The 19865-nt window shown below is 38.8% G+C and overlaps 1 protein-coding gene across 1 annotated transcript in view; it reads right to left on the bottom strand.

Annotated features, from left to right (window-relative positions):
• Nucleotides 1-1864: 1864 nt before the first annotated feature.
• Nucleotides 1865-19865, bottom strand: part of ATP8B4 (ATPase phospholipid transporting 8B4 (putative)) — a 219869-nt gene continuing 201868 nt past the window's right edge. Inside the window, exons 26-29 of the mRNA XM_028147700.2 lie at nucleotides 17889-18134; nucleotides 8460-8598; nucleotides 5666-5796; nucleotides 1865-4008 (exon numbers count right to left, since the gene is read on the bottom strand). Of these exons, the coding sequence (XP_028003501.2) occupies nucleotides 3727-4008; nucleotides 5666-5796; nucleotides 8460-8598; nucleotides 17889-18134 (798 nt within the window). The 3' untranslated portion in view covers nucleotides 1865-3726. The remainder of the gene's footprint in view (nucleotides 4009-5665; nucleotides 5797-8459; nucleotides 8599-17888; nucleotides 18135-19865) is intronic.

Below are 19865 nucleotides of genomic sequence, written 5' to 3'. Positions count from 1 at the left end.
AAGATCTTAGTAGCAAGAAATTGCAATAAACTGAGTATATTCAACTGATCCAGGCAAAAGCACTACCATAGGTTTAGCACCTCTGTGGAGAGCTGAGCAACAGCAGGGCACCAGAGGCTGTTCTAGAGAAATACAAACCAGTACAAGAGTCAAGCCCTGCCCTCAAGGGAGAATCCAGTTCTCTCTCTCTCTCTCTCTCTCTCTCTCTCTCTCTCTCTCGCTCGCGCTCTCTCTCTCTCTCTCTCTCTCTCTCTCTCTCTCTCCTCTCTCTCTCTCTCTCTCTCTCTCTCTCTCTCTCTCTCTCTCTCTCTCTCTCTCCTCTCTCTCTCTCTCTCTCTCTCTCTCTCTCTCTCTCTCTCTCTCTTTCCTCTTTCTCTTTTCTATTTCTCTGCCTCTCGAATCAAATTGGTCTCAGAGAGGCTTTTGTAAACTTGATCCCAAAAGCAAGGGAAGTAAAAGCAAAAAAATAAATAAATAAGCAGTGTGCAACACTAGCAAGAAAAGCTCACAGAATGGGCAAATGAGAAAGGGTCTTTGAGACCATACTGCCTATTTTCCCATTGATGGACTGGGACACTGAGGCCTGGGGAAGTCAGTGGCATGACTCGCCCAACACAACTCAGCAGCATTGTGCAATGAGAAGCCAGAGAGCGCCTGGCCCCCTTTCTAATAAGATGTTCTTTATCTCACATTAACTGTGAATGAGGGTTTGTATTCACTTCCCAAATACAATCTTTGAGGAATTAAATTTATTTTTCAGAGATATATAACTGGAAACTCTTATCTCCCTTTCTCCTCTTTTCTCTCCATTGTTTTCTTCCCCTCTTGCTTTATCTCTCTTGCTTTCTTCATCCCTCTCTCTTTCTTTCCTTCACAGGTATGTATACCCGGAGGCAGATGAGAGAGAGGAAGATTGCAGATCTAACTCAAAGGAATACAATGAGCAATCCTATATAATAAAACCCTAATATGCTAAGTGTCTGGTCATCCATTCAACCAATCAAAGCATAATATGCTAATGATATGCTAAGGCCACTCAACCACTCTCTATGTCGTGTACTGACCACCAGGGGTCAGATGCTCCAACCAGTAGGTTAGCTTGCTGCTGGGGTCCAGCCTATTGGGACTGAGCAAGAAGGGCCGGACACACCCTGGAGCCCTCCCACGGTCCCTCCCCAGCTGGCCAACCTCCCGTGTCCCTCTCTGGCCCCAATCATACACCAGTGGGGTCTCTTGGTCTGGCCTGTGCCCTCTCACAATCTGGGCTGAGACACACCTCCCCAAGTGCACAAATTTTGTACACCAGGCCTGTAGTTGCCTATAAAAGCTCAAAACTTGAACTAAGGTTTTAAAAACTCAGGACTACCAACATCAGTCCTGAATCTAGATAATATATTTTCTTTCCAAATAATCTGATAATGGTTATGTAAAATTAAAATTTTATTATTCCCCAGTGTACTGCCATCAACAGTCACTCTTCAGACTCTTTTTGTTCAGGTTCAAAATAATCCCTGGCACTTGTAATCAAATGATCTCGCAATTCGTATGTGAGCTGATTTGAATCTCATGGGGCCAAAGTAAGCTGATAATGTGTTTCTCTCACAATCATCCACATTATCTGTTTATAAACAGCCTTATTTAATTTGAACTGAATTTGCAAACTTGCAACATTCCTAATCTTTCCCATCCCTTATACATAGGTCCAATTGGTTTGTTTTATTCTTGACTCTGATCCTAAGAATGATGTATATTTTTCCCAGGCATGTGGAGGGGGGAGAGGGGAAAAAAATCAGCTGACCAATGTGACAAAAGCTCTTCGAGTTCCCAAGAAAGAAGTGGCAAAACATCAAACACCAATATTGCCAAAATATTTACTGAAAATTTTCAAATCTTTCAAAAATTTTATAAAAAGTGAGCAAACACATTAGACATTGAAAACTAATATCTTGGTAAGGCTACATAGACATGTAGGGGCAAAGGGAACATATATGAGCATTTACTATGATTAGGTTCTTTGACACATATCTTATTTGATCCAATTCAAAGAAACTTATCCCAGTCTTAGAAATTAAGGCCAAAAAACAAAACAAAAACAAAAAAAAACAGGATTGTGTGACCTACTAATATTATGTTAGCCCATTATTCATCAAGCCCACAAAGGGCCATTTGACTCATTTGGGAAATATAACTTTGACTAATAATTTAATAGGGACCAGATTAGGAACCCTGTAAAGTTGGAGGTTGACTTGTAAAAAATTGATAAGGCATGAGGATGATTTGTTTTTGCTTTCTGGTAGAGAAATTCACCTCCATGGTCATAGTTTTATTTCCCTGTAGGACACTAACCAGTTTTATATCTTACTTTGCAATCTCATTTCATCAAAGCCTTTCACAGTGATTAGCTAAATTCTAGTTCTTCAATCCTTTTCAAATTGCTCTATTATTCTGATGGTGAATTAAATGAACCTAACCTCATCATCTATTCCTCTGAGAATTATGTTTTTAATTATTCAAGAATTTGTGCTTTGACAATCCTCAAACAACCACATGAGGTAGGTAGTATATCTTCATTTTGCATAGGAAGAAACTGAGTCTCAGAGAGGCACTTCACCTGCCAAGAGTTATAGAGGTAAGAAGCAATAGAGCTGGACTTGGAACACAAATCTGCTTGAATTCTTTTATGGAAACTACATTGGTGATTCACATTTGGACTAGAGCGTCTCCAAAAAATCAGCCTCATCTACATATGTTTATTTTGCAATGATAAGCATTTATAGCTAAAAACCAAAAGCAACTCACTCTGAATGACCTAAGCCTGGGTATTTAATAGTAATTAAAAAGAATGTTGATTAATTTTATTTCAAATGGAACTTTTTAAAATAAATGTTGAAAGTATTTGCCCATGTTCTTTATGGAATACTATCATTAAAGTTTGAAATTTCAGTGCTTTGCTGGTTCCATTGATGGTTCAAGATAACACAGGGCAAGTTCCTACCAAGGTTGTTATAAAAGTCATTGAAAAGTATTTAGCACACTTACTAGAGAGCCTCTCATTGACATTTCATGAACAGGTCCATGAGAGTTTTTTTTAATAAATTTGACCAAATTACCAATTTATCCCACTGCTAAAATGCTCAATCTGTACCATCTCTAGCCTAGCATACAAATGAGGAACACCGATGTGTTTTTCTATTCTTCAGGCATGAAGGTGATTTTTGTCCTGGATGAACCCACAGGTAGATATCAAGACTAGGGAGATATCTTAATCTGAAAGCATCTTAGTACAATTTTAAATGTTAAAAGTATATCTTGGGAAAGGCTGATCTTACATATATGTGTTTATCTGTAAACAACCATCCTTTTCATCCTTTACACCCTTTTATCCACCTGAAGATCCATTCAATGTACTGTATAGGCAGATTTATAAGTTTTCTCAATATATAAAATTCTAAAGTTCAGGTCAGCTGGTATCTAAGTTGATAAAACCCTGTGCTTATATTGTGAGGGTTTTGTCTGCCAGATCACAAATTAGATGGTGACCATCTGGCTTGGTTTCCGGTAGAGCACACTGCTATTTGACGGGCACCAGGCAGCTGTCTGCCACAGATTTAAATTAAGTGAGGCAATCTGCCCCACTCCTAGCCCCAATCCCAAACTCCGGAGCCAGCTGAATTTCAGCCCCGGCTGAAGTGGAAAGATAACTATGTGGTTCAAGTTCATCTTGACTCACAGTTTCACTGTTTTATCCTGGTTAAAGCTGCTCACTGTGTCTGTGGTTTTCTTACATAAATTTTCAATCCAGCTAGTGCTATTACTCAGTGTCTTTTCCAACCCTGATGTTGGGGGTGGATTTTTAGCTCGCATATTTTTTCCAGATGTGATAAGCTCTCCGTAGCCCTCTTGGTGAGCAAAAGCATATCCAGATCTTCTTGAGCTTGATCTACGAGTCTGAGGCCTTTGGCTACGCAGAGGCCGTGCCTTCCTTTGAGCCTTCTGCCGCTGGCGGATCTGGAGAGGAAGGAGACCCAGAGTGAGATGGTGCATCCAAATAACAGACTCCAGGCAGGGGCCACTCTGTGAAGTGAAAGCCTTCTCCTCTTTGAAGTGAAAGCCTTCTCAGTAAAAGCAACATCAACATTAACAAAATACTCACCTTAATCGCAAAACAGAGTTTTTCACCTAAAAACTAAGAACTTTTCTAACTAATGGATTAACCTGGGCACTGGTCAGTTTTTATTTCTACCAAGAGACTAATAAGTAAGCAAGAAGTATTAAGGAAAAAATTATTATTGTCTCCATCTCATATATCCATCTTAAATAAATAGGAACATACTTTAAGATTTTCTAGCATGCACCACCCAAACATGGTCAGTATAACAATGCACAGTCCCATTCCTCCTCAAAACAGGCCTTTTCTTTTTTGGAGAGTCTCAGAATCCAATAGTCATTAGGAACTAGACAAGGACAAAATTTTAAAAATGAGAATCATAAATTTTCAACTCTTGTGGTAGGTCAAGGTATTATGAGATTTTCAGGGTTTTAATTTCTTTGGAGGTCGGGGTTGGTCACCTTTTGAAGAGGCCAACATCATTTGGGTGGGTTTCCAATATTTCTTTCATTTCCCTCTAAAGTTGAGGAGAAAAGATCCAAGGTTTAGAACAGGGTTTGCAAGCCAACTTGTTCTCTGATTCAGCTGATTGCTTGCACCCCAATTTTTGTGTCATTAAAAAACTGTTAAGCAAAAAGTCACAATCTGACTAAATATAGGAAGAAAATGATCATCATCTTTCTTCCTTCAACTCATCTATCATTTTCTTGGTTTACATAAGAATGAGCTTTCACAGCCAAAGGAAAAGGACAGACATAAGAGGGGACTCTAGGAATCATTTCAGAAGGAATATTTTTATGGTTTGGCCCCAGAATGGGAGGGATAGCATGACAAGGAATGTTCCATTTCAGTTCCTCTCAGCATCATTGGTCCAGTTATTCATCCCGTTAGTGTTTTTACCCTTTTCTTGATGTGGCTACAAATGTATCTCCCCTTCTTTCTCCTTTTCTCTTTTTACCTGTGTCCAGACCTAACTTGACATTGTCCTGCTTAATGCTCCTCTTCGAAGGAAATACTGAAATATGTTCTGGTAATCCCTTGGTTTAGATAATCCTATAATCCATTCTATTTTCCAATCCATCCATTATGCTGCTGTTCCCTTTCTTAATCTGTTCAGAAGGTAACATCTCCTCCATGTTTCTGAATCTGACACTATATTTCTACAAATATTTAGAGCTCCTGCACCACACACCTTGATTGTCTCTCTTTTACTATAGCCTTTATTTGCCCCCAAGACAATAACTTTCCCCATTGCTTGTCTTTCCCTTAGAACATTTGTCCAAAATGCTTCCAGTCAAGTTTTTAAAATACCCAACTTCACTTGTAATTTATGACTCCCCACCCATAGTTAGTCTAGACATTTGTCTTTATTGGTCGGTTCTCATAAGGCTAGTACATTCAGATGTAGGCAATTCCATCTACTGTGATGTGACGTTGTGGGCGTTTGCCAATGGGAAGTTCATTGGCCCTTCACTGGGCTTCCAATCAGGCAGAGAAGAACACAATTCCAAGAACCAAGAACCAGCCCTTCAAGGACTCACCAGCAGTACAACATACCTGGTCACTCAGGGTCGGGAATAAATCCACCTTCAGAAATCTGAACGCCAGCACAGGCATAACTGAAACCACTGTCGTTAGGAGAATGACAAGCCAGATGCACTTCTGGGTCAAGGAATGTTGTGCATTTCCTATCGTTAAAGGAAAATATACATTGTGTTTATAAATAGAATTGAATGGTTGAATTAATAGTCTTGTTGTCTATACCCATAAGGCCTTTTTAGGAATGGCGATGTTTGGACTATCTAGAAAGAACCACTAATTTAGATGTCTTCTCCACTATATGGTATGTTCAATGGTGATGAGGAGAAGGCAAGACCGATAACTCTTGGGAACTGCTTGGTGGCTTGACCCCTTGGAGACTGTCAGCTGGAGCATCCTCCTATTCAGGTTCAGTCCAGCTTCATGAGTGAAGCACAATTCTCTCATCCAGTTTCTAGATCCCTCAACTGCAAAACAGCCATATTTTTAAAAGGCACATTTACCCTAGTAGTTGAGGCTTATAAGCTATCCTGAGCTAAGGGAGTAGGGGTTGGAGGGAAGCAGTAGTTTCAACTTCAAAGGGAAAGAAGGCACTTCACAAGGAAATGGAGAAGCAAATGTCTGGTAAATAAATGTTTGTTGGACCATCTTTAACAATGGACACAGGACGGATTTAGATCAAATGGGCCTTGCTAGTTTTCTCCCTATCTATCACATCTAGTTTATATTAAAATATAGTTATCTGTGATGGTAACTCCCTTTCTGGAGAAGGTTCTATCTAAATTTTTAGGCAGTTAGAGGGAAGGTCAAAGGTTCTTCCTGAATCTTTTGTTTCTTAAAAAATAACAGGCACCTATCTCAGTTGCAGGCTCAATCCCCACTCCGGTGGGGGCACGTGTGTGAGGCAGCCAATAGATGTATCTCTCTCCCATCGATGTTTCTCTCTGTGTGTGTGTGTCTCTCCCCTTCCCTTCCACTCTCCCTAAAATCAGTGGGAAAATACCTTGGGTGAGGATAAATAAAGAAATAGTCTCTTTGAGCTCCTTGAAGCTCAGTATCCCCAGGCATGGGCTGAGGAAAAAATAAAAATAAAAACAAGCTTTGCTTTAAAACCACACTCCTGTTTTCTGCTGGCTACTAAGGAAACTTTTTTTTCTTAAACCCCAATGTTGATCTAACTTTTGAGAAGTCTCATTGGAGCACAGTAATTAATTCCTGGAATGACATGTGCTTAGCTGGAGAGAGCAGTCCCCACACAAAATACTTTCTCTGGTTGAGGCATTCCAGTCCCATTATGCATTCTAGAATGCTCTCTTAGGACTGAAAATCTTCTAGTCAATGCACTGAACTTTCAGATTTGGCAGCCAAAAAAAAACAACCTTAAAAATAGTTTTAATGTCTCTCTTTCCTAATATGTTTATTTTTATTCATAACCATCATGTTTCTTCTACATGGCTGGAATCTTCTGGTAAGCAAAGTATTCATACTACGTATTAAGTAAGAGTGGTGCAATTTAAAATTTCCATGTACATGCAGGGCAAGACAAAAGTTGAAGAATAACATTCTTAAGTATATGTATGAATTCAAATGGAATTACAAATTGAGGAACCTTTACATCATTGGAAATGTATAACGCTATAGTTGCTCTTATTTTGCTTTTTACATGAAGTCTTCTACATATCTTTTTGTAGAATGGATTCCCCAACTAGTAGATGCAAATCTCAGTCTTGCCTGATTGAGCCTAAGAAGGTTGTCACTTTATGTCACTCCACAGTTTGTTAGGATGAACTCAAAAACATCATTGCTACCAACTTCTCTCACACACCCTAGAGATTTCAAAACTTCTAAGAAAGTGTGTTAGTAGCCCCACTGTGTAAAGTTCAGTGACTCTTGCTAGGATCATTTTGAAATGTGAAGAGCAATGGTAGCATACACCATATATAGACCAGATGTACACTTTTGTAGAATCTTAGAATATCAATATCGTAAGGGATATTAGGAGGTGCTTTGCTACCCATTTGCTGCTCATATCACTCTGAAATGTCCCCAAGCCACATTTTCTTGAATCATCATCATCATCATCATCATCATCATCATCATCATCACCATTATTATGGTTAACATTTGTTTTGTTTAAAGTACTACATAAAATGTCACATGCTAAGCATTTTATATGTATTGTCTCATTTAACCTTCACAAATTTCCTATAAAACTAAGAACTATAAATATCCTCAGGTTAGAAGTGAAGACATTAAGGCATGGAAAGGAAAAGAAACTTGTTCCTAGGTCACACAGTTTATAAGTGGTGAAGCTGACACTGAACTGTGGTCATCTAATGTCTGAGCCTACTCTTCATGTCACTTATGGATTAATGTATCAAATTTTTTAGAAGTCTCTAAATTATACATCATTTTTTTTCTTACCTAATACAAATAAGTTCCACTGGTAACTTTGACAGATATGTTGGTTATAATATGGCATAAAAGGCAAAGCCCAGCATTTCTTGCTCTTTTTCTTTCCTCTACCATACAAGTCTCAGGTAGCCCTGATACACTAGTATATGCTATGCCTCTTGTTTTCAAAGGGGCAGTTTATTGCATCTGGGTTGTTGGGAACCAGTAAGCATCTATATAGATGATTCTTCTGCATCTGGTTAAGGACAGCAGAAACTAGTCTTTCAGAGCCCGTTTCAAGTCTGGAAGCCTTCAGAGAAAAGATTATTGGTCACCCCTAATCCCACTCAACCCAGAAAATAAATTACAAAGACAAACAAATGACTCTAGGCCCCAGTAGATAGTAGGATTCACTTACCAACAAATGGAAACTGGTTTGGGAAGACACCAAACATGGCATTACTGTGCATTGTAAATAAAATGCAGAAGTAAGTAGCAATGCTGCCCCAGATGAAGACGTGATTAATGACCGTCCAGTAACTGGTATCCAAGGCAATCTGCAAACAAAGTAAAATACACAGGGGAGATCTTCCAGAGCATCATTTTACTGAGCGGTCTTTCCCCAGAAATGCTCTGTGAAAAAATGGTTGCACCTGTTAGCTCCCAAACAACCACAGGCGCTTCCACTTTTTGCACAACACAGGGCACTGACTTGACATTTCTGCTTGGCAACTGACTTTAGAACTTATATCTGAAAGCCATTATAATTGTCAAGGTTGAGTCAGAATCAAGGGACAACCTGTGAAGCTTCTTTTCATAGAAAAATAAGAAAGTGGAATGGGTTCTCATTTCAATGTTACTTTATAAATTGCTTTCAAAACTTTTCTGTTGGGAAAAAAATTATTTTCTTTAGTGGGCAAGTGCAACATTTTATAATCTGAACATAAATTTCCACATGACCATTTTTTACACAGGCAAAATCTCTTTGACACCAATATTCTATCTCATATTGATGATCCTTTCTCTTAAATTATTCAAATAATAACAAAGAAAAATCCTTCATCCTCTTCTGACAAAGTTCAGATGCTGGGGTTCATAGTGGTCTGAGAGCATGTTCACAAGCCCTTCAGTCTTCCAATAACTTGTTGTGGCAGCACAGCTAAAAGCGTGGGCTGCTATCAGAGTGTCAATCAAGCCACTGGTGAATATGAACTCTTGCATTCTCAGAAAGGAAAAAAAAAGTAGGTTCTGACATCATTATATGAACTTCAGAGGTTCCAAATGTTCTAAGTACAGACAACAGATTTCTCGCCTGCCTGAGGGGGTCCTACCTACATAGTAAATAGATTCTTCTCTGCACGTGGAGATATATGTCCACTTCCCACTTGAAGTTTACTGCTTTTTAAAATGTTGACCCATTAAAAGGATGCTGGCAGCCTTGGATGTAAAATACAGAGGTTATAAAGGGACAGCATTTTTTTTCCTCAAGAGGTCAGAGAACAGAAGCCCTGCCACCCATGCCTCAGCAAAGAGATGCTGATTTCCAGTTTGTTTGGCTACTAATACATTAGACAAAATCTCCAAATCTATCTTCTATCACCTATCAGTTCATCACTATCCAGAGACACCAATAGCCTGGATCACTATGGTATGAGTAGGCAAGGAAAAATCACAACAAATTTAAGACTTCGCTAAAAAAGAAGAACAGGTGGCTCCTATTGAGGCAGAACTAATGGAAAAGACAGACAAGTACTATAACAACAATAACTAAAAAATGTAATGAGAACTCTTAAGGGGATGCAATTAGATACCAAGAAAAAAAAATTCTGGAAGAAAAAAAGCATTATTTCTGAATTTAAAAGTTGAGTAGAGAAACCAAATAAGAATAGTCCCTAATGAGAACTGAATTAATATTCTGGAAAAAACAAATGGAAATAATATCTCACAACAGAGAGCAAAAACTTGGAGAAATAGAAACCATGTGCAAAAAGATATGGGACAGGGATGGCAAATCCATAGATGTCAGATCCTTGGACCCAATATGCCAAAAATGACATTTTAGAATGGAAAATAAATAAACTTAAAAAGTAAAGATCAAAGAAATGACAGAAGAAAACTGCTCTGCTATAAGAAGCAGCAAAGATTTTTCAAATGTGGGGGAGCAATCTAAATCCAAGGCAAATTAATGAAAGAAGTTACATTCTGGTGACATTTGTGAAGTCCAAGGATAAAGAACACCTACTTCTAGAGAAAGTATTACTAACAAAGGAGAGAATCAACCTAATATCAAACTGCCACACTGAAACTGGGATATTATGGAACAACTTTTACAAAGTTCCCCCCAAAAAAGGCTCTGACTCAAAATCTTATGCCATTCCAATAGTGTAAATACAAAGACAAATAAAGAAGGCTCAAAAGTATAAAATCTATTTGCCCTCTTTGAAGAAATTACTCAAGGAAGTTGCTGCAACCAAATAAAAATTAAATCAGAACAAAGACCTCAAATAGCGGAAGACAAAGATCATAAAAGTGGTAGTGAGCAATGATTCTTGTAAATTTGTAGTTGGCTCTAAATGAGTAATAATGTGAGTATGAACTGCAGTATTAATTTAGAAAGAATTTTGAAACAGTCAAAACATATGTTTAAGGAGCATGTAATAACATCCTGGAACTAAAGTTCTAAATTATTAACGTGCAAGAGTTGGAGAGAGGAGTAGGGACAGGGAGGGTGAAGTAAAGTAAAAACGTTTCCAAAATTGTTTAATTTGGAGGTAGGTGAGTGAAGGTGCAGAACAGAATAGTGAAGCATTTGGTGAAGGTTATTGTTACTTAGTTTTGGTATAGTCGTATAGAAAAAAAAAGATTTAAACGACTATGAAAATAGGGAGAAATCGCTAGTAAAATAGGAATTCAATAGTAAAAGTTGTAAATTACTCATAAGAGGATATTAAAAAAGCACAAGGCATCCAAGTATATAATGGAAAAAAATGAAATAAAAACATAGAATTAAAAATATTCCTAAAAGAACATGAAAGGAACAAGGTAAAATACATAAGTTATTATAATAAAATGAGTAGTTTAACTCTCTTATCAAAGGAGAAAAACTAATAGAATGGGATAAAAAAGAACTGAAAATGAAGGCATGGGCCCAGATTATATATCAGGTAAATGTAGACCAAAAAAAAAAAAAGTCAAGAGGAATAAAAATATTAATTATTTAAGGTAAAAATCTCCTTGAAATACAAGGAAAGCTTGATGAGAATCATAATCACCATTGAAAGTTTACTAAACTTCTCTCAACATTTGACAAGCCTGGTGGTGGAGGTGATGATTCCTGGGACTCGGTGGCTCACCTGCCATCCAGTGTGACCAGAGCCACGCTGTGAGCGGTGGCAACAGCAGTGTTCTCCCTACAACAGTGCAGCCCTGCCCTGTGGTTGGGTGCTGCCTCCAGTGGCTAAGCCTAGCTGTGGCTCTCCCTGTTTCATTTGCCCTCCTGAAGATTCTCCACTACCTGGTGGCTTTTTAAAAAATATATATAATTTTATTGATTTCAGAGAGGAAGAGAGTGGGAGAGAGAGAGAGAGAGAAACATCTATGATGAGAGAGAATCATTGATCGGCTGCCTCCTGCATGCCCCCTATTGGGGATGAAGCCTACAACCCAGGCATGTGCCTTTGACCAGAATTGAACCCAGGACCTTTTAGTCGGCATGCCAATGCTCTATCCACTGAGCCAAACCAGCTAGGGCTACCTGGTGGCTTTTAATAAACCTTTTAGACTTAAAGAAGTCTCTCTTGTTTGTAACTACAATCTTTTTGGAAATTAATATGGCAATATTTATGAAATTTAAAATGTTTATATTCTCTGACTCTGCAATGGAAAAACAACAACAAAGCCATTGTTCATCTATCAGATTGGTAAATGTTAGTTCTGACTCCAGAAATTTCATTTTTAGGAATTTATCTGACAGTACATACAATCTATGTACTAGTATATGCATTGCAGCATTGCTTCAATAACAAAAAAAAAAAGGAAAAGAAAAAAAAGAAACATCTTGAATGTCTATCATTAGAGAAAGGATGAATAAATTATTATATATCCATATTATAAAATTCTGTGCAGCTTTCAATAAGATTACAATAGATCTGAATGTGTTGATTTGGAAAGCTGTCCAACATATGTCACTAAGTGAGAAAAGCATATTACAAAAATTACAAGAATTTTTCTTGAATACATATGTGTGTGTGTGTCTCAAAGCAAAGAAAAAAATATAGACGGATTGAGCTATGGTAATCATAACAGCGGTTAACCAGGGAAGTATAAGGAATGAAAGGAAGATGGTTGAGTTTATTTTAAACCCTTCTATATTGTTTGAAATGTTAAAAGGAGAACTTTATAATTTAAATAACTGAAGAAAACTGATATTTAAAAAATAATAGAGATGGGTACAGTTTGGACAATATTATGAGCAGAACACATACATACAATTTATAACTGTAATTATAGGCCAAAGAAATTTCATAGGGATCATTACCACAATGACAAGTCAAGCTTAAACAGTGAGAAAAGGCTATTAATGCCACCATCAAAGTGAGCTCATTCACAGAATTCCTCAAACGTATTATTCTAAATATATAGGACAGCAACTTCTGATTGAAGCCAAAATTGCTGAGCTTTTATGATTATAAACATTTATGCATTCATGTCTAAGAATTCTAAGGTAAAGCAGACATTTTCATGGCTTCCTAGAAGTAAAAATAAGTGATAGACTAAAATGACAGGAATTAACCTATATATTTCTTAAATTGAAATTGTGAGGTTGAAAGAGGATCTGTGTGTTTATCATCTATTAACAGAGTTTCTCTCCCACTTTATTCTAGGGTGATATTGGTGTCCTAGGTATCCCCTCATGGAAGAAAGAGGTGGAACATGCATTCCCTGTAGCTACTATGTATTGGGGGAAGGCCATAGCTTCCAGTTACCTTTATAAAGGAGGGAGGTCCACATAGCTTTGGAGTTGAGGATCTGAGGTCAGATCTGTGTTTAAATCCTGGCCTATAACATGTTTAATTTTTTCATCTATAGTAATAGCAACTATGTTTTAGAGGACTGTGAGGGGAGAGGAGTAAATGAGGTATTGGAATTATCTCAGTAACAATTCATTTACATAGGAAATGTTCAATTATTGGGAGCTGCTGTTGTTACTCTGAAAACCAGAAAAGCCTGACAGAAGCAAGTGGGCCAAGAATGCTTTTAGTGTCTACAGACATCTTCTTCCTCTGTTCTTCCAGATATTCTCTCTCTTCTAAACCCCAGTGCTCCTAGCTTTATGACCTCTCTCTTTCTTTCTCCTATATTAACAAGAAAGTATCTATCTTCCTTAATGCTCAGTGTAACCTTTCTTCTCACACTGCCTGAAAGTTTGCATTTTAAACAGTCTTACTGTAAAATAAAATACTTTATCCCAGAAAATGCTCGAGTCAGATAGGCCTGGGTTCCAATTCTGGACCTGGAACTCAGTGTGTGACCTCAAGCAAGTCATTTAACCACTCAGCTTCATCTGTAAAAGGGGACAATAATACCTACTGCATAGTGGCACTGCAAAATAAGTATAAGCATGATCTTACTCATAGTGGTAATGATAACACGTTTCTGAAGGCTACCACCAAGGACAGACTTGCTTTAGTCATCTGAGGTAAGATGGAAATTAATTAATACAGCAGGGATAGTTGGGTACCTCACCCAAATTCTTCTCATTTCCTTTGTTCAACTTTAACCTCTCTCTTCATATCTCTTGCCTTTCCATTCATTCAACAAATACTTGTGTTTGACACTGTCGTTTAAATTGGAGTACAGTAATAAATGAAGCATGCCAGATGTTGGAAACTGGTATTCATTCTCACCCATTCTGCTTCTAGGCCACCATCACTAGCCTCGATCTCTCCTTTCTCATTCTCCTACCCAAAAAGTTCCTCAGTCTCCCAGCTGATTCAGGCCCCTCCAGCACTCAGAATTAATGGTGGGCATATGGGTGAGGCTGGGAGAAATCAGGTTGAGGAGAAATCCATGGAACAGGAGTATGTTGATAAGACTTAAAGGACTTTAACCCTGTAACATGGCAAAGAGATCACAGCCACCAAGTGGTGAGACCCATAGCCCCATCTTTAGAAGTACAACTCCATGTGTATATTACTGCTTCCCAATTATGCCAAATATCCTGCAACTCAGTAATAGTTGTGTTGTAGAAAATACCTCACATTTTTTAGCAACACAAATGCCTTTATTTAAGAACATTTATTTGGGAAATAAGATTACTGAATCCTAGTCCTAAACCTGCAATTCAGGCACTGTGTAATCTTGGGTAAATCTTGGATCCCCGTTTGTTATATCAATTTTATTTAAAATTATACCAGTTATGTTTATAACACATGACCACCAATTCTTTGAAACTCCTTTCTCTAGGAAATGGAGCTTAATTCTTTTCCTCCTGAATGTGGACTAGACTTAGTGACTCACTTCTAAGGACTAGCATATGAAAACAGTCAGTTTATAATGGAGAAACCTGAAAGATATCATCTTAACTAAGTAACCAAGATCAGCATCACCAAAAATAAATTATGTTGATATCATGTGCTCTCTGATAGGAAGAAGAAGAACAAGAAGAACACATCTCTGTGATTTTTCCCCCAAATACACAATCTCAATCTATTCTTAAGAAAACATCAAACAAACCCGGGGACATCCTATAATACTCCTGCCACTCTTCAAAAGTGTCAAGGTCATGAAAGACAAGGAAAGAGAATGGTTAGATATTAGAGAAATATAAGGAGACATGACAACTAAAGACAATGTGGGATCCCGGAACAGAAGAAGGTCATTAATGGAAAAACTGAGGAAATCTGTAGCTCAGTTAATAGTATTATACCAAGGCTAATTTCATAGTATTGACAAATCCACAGTGGTTATATAAGACTAGAGGCCTGGTGCAAGAAATTTGTGCATGGGGAGGGAGGGGTGTCCATCAGCCCAGCCTGCACCCTCTCCAATCTGGGGACATCCCTCTCACAATCCAGGACTGCTGGCTCCCAACCGCTTGCCTGCCTGATTGCACCTAACCGCTTCTGCCTGCCAGCCTGATCACCCCATAACCACTCCCCTACCACCTGATTAACACCTAAATGCTCCCCTGCCAGCCTGATTGCCCCTAACTGCCTCTCCTGCCAGCCTGGTCACCCCTAACTGCCCTCCCTTGCAGGCCTGATCACCCCCAACTGCCCTCCCCTGCAGGCCTGGTCCCTCCCAACTGCCCTCCCCTGCAGGCCTGGTCACCCCAACTGCCCTCCCCTGCTGGCCATCTTGTGGTGGCCATCTTGTGTCCACATGGGGGTGGCCATCTTTGACCACATGGGGGCGGCCATCTTGTGTATTGGAGTGATGGTCAATTTGCTATTACCTCTTTATTATATAGGATCTTAATGTTAACATTAGATAAAAGTTAGGTGGACCACAGTTGATCTTGAGGAGATGGAAGGTGGAGAGTAGATCTTGGAGAGACAAAGGCCAATTGGGCCTGAGCCAGACAGACCTGGATAGTCCCACCAGGTTACCAATAATTATTATGAGTCCTAAATATGAATCCCTCTGAGAACGCATGGGTATCATTCTTATAAAACCTTGATAATCAAAGGTAAGAAATGTTAAATAGTTTGATTTAAAAAACTTCAAATTACAAAATGCAAAATTTTGTGATTTTTTTGAATAAACAATGTTTTTAAAATAAGATTGTTTCTATTATCTCTCAACTTATGACAAAAAGGAGAAATTTAATGGTGACATCCAACCATAATAAGAACTGTGTGCTTCATGGGAAAAACTGCTTCTAAATCTAAAGTTAATATAGAAACATAGCACTGGCATTGCTATGATAGACTATATATATAAAAAAAGATTATGGACAAGCTAAGGAAAAAAAGAAAAAAAGAGATATAAGAATACCAACAGACTTTTGATATTAAAAGAGATAAACAGAACTCCTTTCTAACCCAAAATTATAGAGTTAATTTTGAAAACTAGTTCACTAAAAATGCCTGTCATGACTACAATAAATTTTAAATATAATGCCTGTCATGTCTGCAATAAATTTTACAGGTAATTTTTGCCCTTATTTATATTGCAGATAATGTTAAGGGCAGTGTGAAGAATGGTTTCCCTTTGCATTTTATTCAGATATTGGTCCTTTATTTCAGTTACTACCTTTCAAATCACCTTTTGAAGCACCAACTAACAGGTCTGACCTGAAGATGAATAAGCTAAAAAGATGTTACCACTAAAAAGATGCCACTGTACATCCCACAGCTGCCCTCCCACTGGAGGGAGAATCCAGAAAACTGGAAATGTGGCCTCATGAAAAGGAGTAGAGCATCCAATTCCCTGGGCTGGATCAATAAGAGTATACTGGTATACCGCATTTGCTCAGTGATCCAAAGCCAACAAAACAAGAGAGGTTGGCGTGCCCAATATAGTGGCAAGATGAGGTGACATAGACCTTATCTGATAATGCACTATACTGATGAATGCCTTAGCTACATCAGTTGCTTCCAAGCCACTCCATGATTTTCTCCTCTGCTGCAGAATTGAACATTGGAGAACTAGGCTTGGAGGGCTCACAAAGCACCAGTATGCTTTATTTAGTTGTAAAATAGACAAATAGAACTCCTTTCTGAGTGGAGAAATCTAGTTCTGCTTTTGGATGCTACTTATCTGACTCTGAATTTTGAACTTCCAAGATGTCAAGTGGCTTTGGTATGGACTTAATGATATCACTTAAATGGGCCAAGGAATGACAAAGATACCATTTTAAAGCAATATGTTTACATTTAATTCATTCAATTTAATAAATATTTATTGAATCGTGAAGAAAAAGTCTGGGTTTAGTGAGATCTTTTGTTGGATATGAGCAGCTAAGATTTGTAAAAGAGATTGTTTATAGGATAGAAAAAGGACTGACCAAAGGCAATTCAAACTCTATAAAAATTAAGCTTTTGATTGATACTTTCTTCAAAAAAACAAAACCAGAAAACAAACAAACAGAACCTCTCCCCCCAAAACAAACAAACAAACAAACAAAACAAAACAAAAAAACAGAAGCCACATTGCTTGCTGTATCCACACAGAGTTACAGATTTTAATGGATCAGAAAGCTTTTGTGAATTCTAACACCATATCTATTAGTGTTGTCCATCATTTGCTTAAAAAGGAAATAGAAACACAACTCAAGATATCCAGTGGAAGAAGATAAAAAATCATCCCTGTCTGCCCAGGTGGTGTGGCTCAGTGGTTGAGCATCAACCCATGAACTAGGAGGTCATGGTTTGATTCCTTGTCAGGGCTCATGCCCGGGTTGTGAGCTCAGTCCCCAGGGAGGACATACAGGAAGCATACCAGTAATGATTTTCTCTCATCATTGATGTTGCTCTCTCTCCTCCCTTCCTCTCTCTCAAATCAATAAAAAAATATTTTTAAAGAAATCATCTCTGTCAGATTCAGAGGTGCCACAGATATAACACTGAACCTCTCGAATAATTCCAAGGAAAGGTATTGCCAGATAAACTTTAGATCTCACATTAAAACCTGGAAATTATTAAGTCTTTTAGAGATCATGTAAAAGTTTTTCTTTCTGTTTGTTATAAGCGGAAAAATTTCTCTTCTTCAAACACCAAAAGGAAGCCCCAGTGTTCTTGTAGGATTTTTTTTCTCCAAGAAGTAGACAAAATCCGTAAACAATGAAACAGATTTTTAAAAGTTCTGAAGCCATCATTTAAGATGTTTTCACCAACAAGTTTACCTGCACACTGACCACAATGACCAAAGACGTGGCCATGGTAACTGCAAAAGACTGGTAATCGGCAGCGTGCTGCCCATCTTCTCCAGCATCTCTGTAAAAGGCCCCGTAAGGGATGAAGAAAAGGGCTAATGAGGTGTAGACTCCATGTGCCATGCAGATGAAAAATCTACGCTTGTTAAAAAGTAGATTCAGCTGTCCAGGTTTGTAGAGCTGGGGAAAGTCCATGCTGTTCTGGTCACTTACATCCTGTCAACAGAGAGTTATTTCAGCAGAGGAGATTTGAGGAGAAGTCAGAGGCCCCAGATTCCCTATCTCCAGAAATAGCAAGTGCATGTCTAAGCATGCCCTCATATGCACTACTCATTATCTTGTTTTTGTTCCCACAATAACCCAGAGGATACTAACATGATCCCTATTATATAAAGGAGGAACTTGAGTTTCCAAGAGAGATTCATGAGAGGTTACACAGCTCTTATATCAGAACCAAAACCTGACTCGCACCCAGATGTTTGGCTTCATGTTTAAGTTTTCTTTCCTGTACTCTCCTGCAGCAGCACTCATGACCCCAGGAAACTAGTACATCATGTGCAGACAATGGGCCCTGGGGTTCATTGCCAAGGCAGTAAGTGGTAGTAACCAGGTGATGGCAGCAGAGAGCTGCAGAGTTGGAATTGGCCAACCAGAGTTCCCAACTTAGAGGGGTGGGTGAGCAAGAATTGGGGAACAGGAAAAGGGGAAAACTGCATGTGGGAGTCCAGGTGGGCAGGAAGAGCTGAGTGTTCTACCCAGGGAAGATTCCAGTGACCGTTACCAGGTGTTCAGGCAAAGGATTTCTACAGTATATGAGGGCATCATGTTTGGCCCCAATGGGAGTCCTGGAGAAACTAAAACAGTGACTCCCAAGCTTAATGTGCATGTAAATCACCTGGGGAGCAGATTATGATTCAATAGGTCTAGGGCCCGAGACTGCATTTCCAACCAGCTCCAAAGCTGATGACCACACTGTGACCACCAAAGCCAAATGCCCAAACCAAAAGGACTGACCACAGAGGACATCAGAGGGGCATGGGTGGAGGAGAAGCAGCTGAAGAGAAAGGAATGCCGTTATGAACTCTGGGGGCAGACCAGGTTCTCCTTCCCCTTGTGGGATGGCCTGCGTCTTCGTGAATGTGGTCCCAGGAAGAACACTGACATATTCTCTTTAGGATGTCTGGTTTTGAGATGCTGTTGGGGGCTTGTTTTCTCAGTCCAGTGACTGGTGGAGTCGAGTGCACAGACTTTGAAACCAAACAACCCTGAGTTCAAACCCTGGCTCTGCAGTTTAGTAACTGTGTAGTCTTAGACCTGTCTGAGCCTCAGTTTCCTAATTTCCAGACATGCTAACAAATGCACCTCCATCACAGAACTACTGTCATCATTAAATGGGTATGTATTCAGCAGAGTTCCTGCCACACCTTACGTAATAAATATGGATGACTCTATAAATAATAACAAATAAAATAATGATAGTAATAATACGGTAGCAAGCTCAGGGCCAAGTGGCCTGGTGTCAGGCTGAATCCTATGACTTGTTGGCTGATGGCTTTGGGGCAGTGACTTGAACCTCTGAACCTTGCTTTCCTCCTTATAAAATGAGTGATCTGTAGGTGACCACTGAGACCCTCTCGGCATAGCACTCCATGATCCTGGGATCAGTTTAATAACCAAAGTTGACAAAGCAGAAAAGGAAAGGAACAGACAATAGAGGCCTTATTATATATATTTTTTCAAATTGCACAATAATCATCTTTTCCCAGAAACTGCCTTACTTTTATTATTTTATTCCACATTCTGAGGAGACACAAAGAACCAAGAAAAGAGACACTTGTCAACATGGGCACTTGAAAATGAATGCGCGTAAATCCTCTACATCTAAGGTCTTTAGGAGTCTATTACTTTGTGTAGAGTTCCATAAAATGTGCCCTTTTTACATATGAA

The sequence above is a fragment of the Eptesicus fuscus genome, chromosome 5, assembly GCF_027574615.1.
Source record: "Eptesicus fuscus isolate TK198812 chromosome 5, DD_ASM_mEF_20220401, whole genome shotgun sequence".
Lineage (NCBI taxonomy): Eukaryota > Metazoa > Chordata > Mammalia > Chiroptera > Vespertilionidae > Eptesicus > Eptesicus fuscus.
The sequence above is the reverse complement of the archived record's forward strand: the minus strand, read 5'-3'. Positions and strand labels throughout refer to the sequence as shown.